At 57.4% G+C, this 2,500-nt stretch overlaps 1 protein-coding gene across 1 annotated transcript in view; it reads right to left on the bottom strand.

Annotated features, from left to right (window-relative positions):
* LOC113432650 (procollagen C-endopeptidase enhancer 1-like) overlaps window positions 1–2,500 on the bottom strand; it is a 24,131-nt gene that overhangs the window by 13,980 nt on the left and 7,651 nt on the right. Inside the window, 4 exon segments of the mRNA XM_087947418.1 lie at window positions 58–208; window positions 210–320; window positions 474–582; window positions 718–1,037. Coding sequence (XP_087803544.1) covers window positions 58–208; window positions 210–320; window positions 474–582; window positions 718–1,037 — 691 coding nt within the window.

Raw genomic sequence — 2,500 nt, 5'->3', positions numbered from 1 at the left:
TGTCCGGGGGTGGTGGTGGTGATGGTGGTACAGCCACCCCCCACACACACAACTTACCGTCCACGTGGGGGAGCCCCCCGCTGAACCAGACCAGGAAGCCCCTGCCGCCCGTCCTTTCGTCGGACACCATCCGCAGCAGCAGCCGGTTGCCCGTGGCCAGGATGGCCCCGGGGCGGAAAGTGCCACAGTAGCGTCCCAGGCGCTGGGACTCCAGGGCGGCGTGTCCCGTTGAAGACCTCCAGGTAGTCGTAGCGGCAGACCGGGTCAGGCTCCAGGTCGAAGACGCGGAAGGAGAGCATCACCACCTGCCCCTCGGGCACCTGGAGGGCAGAAGGGGGTTGGACTAGATGACCCCCAAGCTCCCTTCCAACTCCGATGATCTGTTATCTGTTCAGCCGGCCGTGCCAGCCTTCCCTCCTCCGCGGGTGGCTGGGGCAACCTGGCTGGGCACGGGGGCGGGGTGGGGGGCTTACCGTGATGGTCCAGGTGCAGGTCTTGCTGGGCGGGTAATGGGCGGGGAAGCCCTCGCTGGCCAGGTAGCCGTTGCTGGCGTTGTAGTCGCCACCGCACAGGAAGACGGGCCTGCGGGCAAGAGGGGAGAGGGTAAAGGGGGGATCCCCCTCCCTATCCAACCCTGCTTCCTCCCACCCACCCTCCACCCTTCCCGCCTCCTTGGAGCGGAGCCCGGGGCATCTAGACGGACGGGGGGTGGTCTACCTGGTCTGGTTGGTGGCGGGGGCGGCCGAGGGGTCTGGCCCCGGCTCAGCCGCGACAGCCCCAGCAGGAGCAGCAGGGCGAGCGGCATTGCAGCGGCGGGACGGTTGCAAGGAGCAGCTGCGGCGGGGCCAGGCCGGGCAGCGCTTTAAAGGCAGGTTGGCGGGCCGAGGAGGAGGGGCCGCGGGACGTGGCTGGGAGGCGGGGGGAGGAGGAGCACCAGCGGCAGCCCCGACCCCGAAAGGCCCCGGAGGCGGAGGAGACGGCCTGGCAGCCCCGCCGAGCGTGTGCAGAGCGCCCTCGGCGGGGCCCAAAAGCCGTCTCTAACAGATCACAAGCAAGAGTTGGAAGGGAACTCGTAGGTCATCTAGTCCGACCCCCACCCCACCCACCTGAGCAGCAGGCCCTACATCAAGAAGGAAGGAAGGAAGGAAGGAAGGAAGGAAGGAAGGAAGGAAGGAAGGAAGGAAGGACAGATTAACAGAGTTGGAAGGGACCTTGTAGGTCATCTAGTCCAACCCCCTGCCCAACCAGGAGACCCTCTATCAAGAAGGAAGGAAGGAAGGAAGGAAGGAAGGAAGGAAGGAAGGAAAGAAAGAAAGAAAGAAAGAAAGAAAGAAAGAAAGAAAGAAAGAAAGAAAGAAAGAAAGAAAGAAAGAAAGAGGAACGGAGGAAGGAAGGAAGGAAGGAAGGAAGGAAAGAAGGGAGGGAGGGAGGGAGGAAGGAAGGAAGGAAGGAAGGAAGGAAGAAGAGATTAACAGAGTTGGAAGGGACCTTGTAGGTCATCTAGTCCAACCCCTTTGCCCTCAAATATTGGAAGGCTGCTCTCCTGCCTCCCCTGGTCCTGCTTTTCATTAGAATCAGATGAACAGAGTTGGAAGGGATCTTGTAGGTCATCTAGTCCAACCCGCACCCTCAAATATTGGAAGGCTGCTCTCCTGTCTCCCCTGGTCCTTTTGTTCCTTAAAATCAGATTATGACCTGGAAGGGACCTTGTGGGTCATCTAGTCCAACCCCCTCACCCTCAAATATTGGAAGGCTGCTCTCCTGTCTCCCCTGGTCCTTTTGTTCCTTAAAATCAGATTATGAGTTGGAAGGGACCTTGTAGGTCATCTAGTCCAACCCCTTTGTCCTCAAATATTGGAAGGCTGCTCTCCTGTCTCCCCTGGTCCTGCTTTTAATTAAAATCAGATTATGAGCTGGAAGGGACCTTGTAGGTCATCTAGTCCAACCCCCTTTGCCCTCAAATATTGGAACCTGCTCTCCTGCCACCCCTGGTCCTGCTTTTCATTAAAATCAGATGAACAGAGTTGGAAGGGACCTTGAAGGTCATCTAGTCCAACCCCTTTGCCCTCAAATATTGGAACCTGCTCTCCTGCCACCCCTGGTCCTGCTTTTCATTAAAATCAGATGAACAGAGTTGGAAGGGACCTTGTAGGTCATCTAGTCCAACCCCGCTCTCAAATATTGGAAGGCTGCTGTCCTGTCTCCCCTGGTCCTTTTGTTCCTTAAAATCAGATTATGAGTTGGAAGGGACCTTGTAGGTCATCTAGTCCAACCCCTTTGCCCTCAAATATTGGAACCTGCTCTCCTGCCACCCCTGGTCCTGCTTTTCATTAAAATCAGATGAACAGAGTTGGAAGGGACCTTGAAGGTCATCTAGTCCAACCCCCGCCCTCAAATATTGGAAGGCTGCTCTCCTAGGAAGGTGGAAGGAAGGAAGGAAGGAAGGAAGGAAGGAAGGAAGGAAGGAGAGAACAGACTAACGAAGGTGGAAGGGACCCTG

This window comes from Notechis scutatus, chromosome Z (genome assembly GCF_049901735.1).
Source record: "Notechis scutatus isolate UNSWTSFEM ecotype Mainland chromosome Z, rNotScu1.2, whole genome shotgun sequence".
NCBI lineage: Eukaryota > Metazoa > Chordata > Lepidosauria > Squamata > Elapidae > Notechis > Notechis scutatus.
The sequence above is the reverse complement of the archived record's forward strand: the minus strand, read 5'-3'. Positions and strand labels throughout refer to the sequence as shown.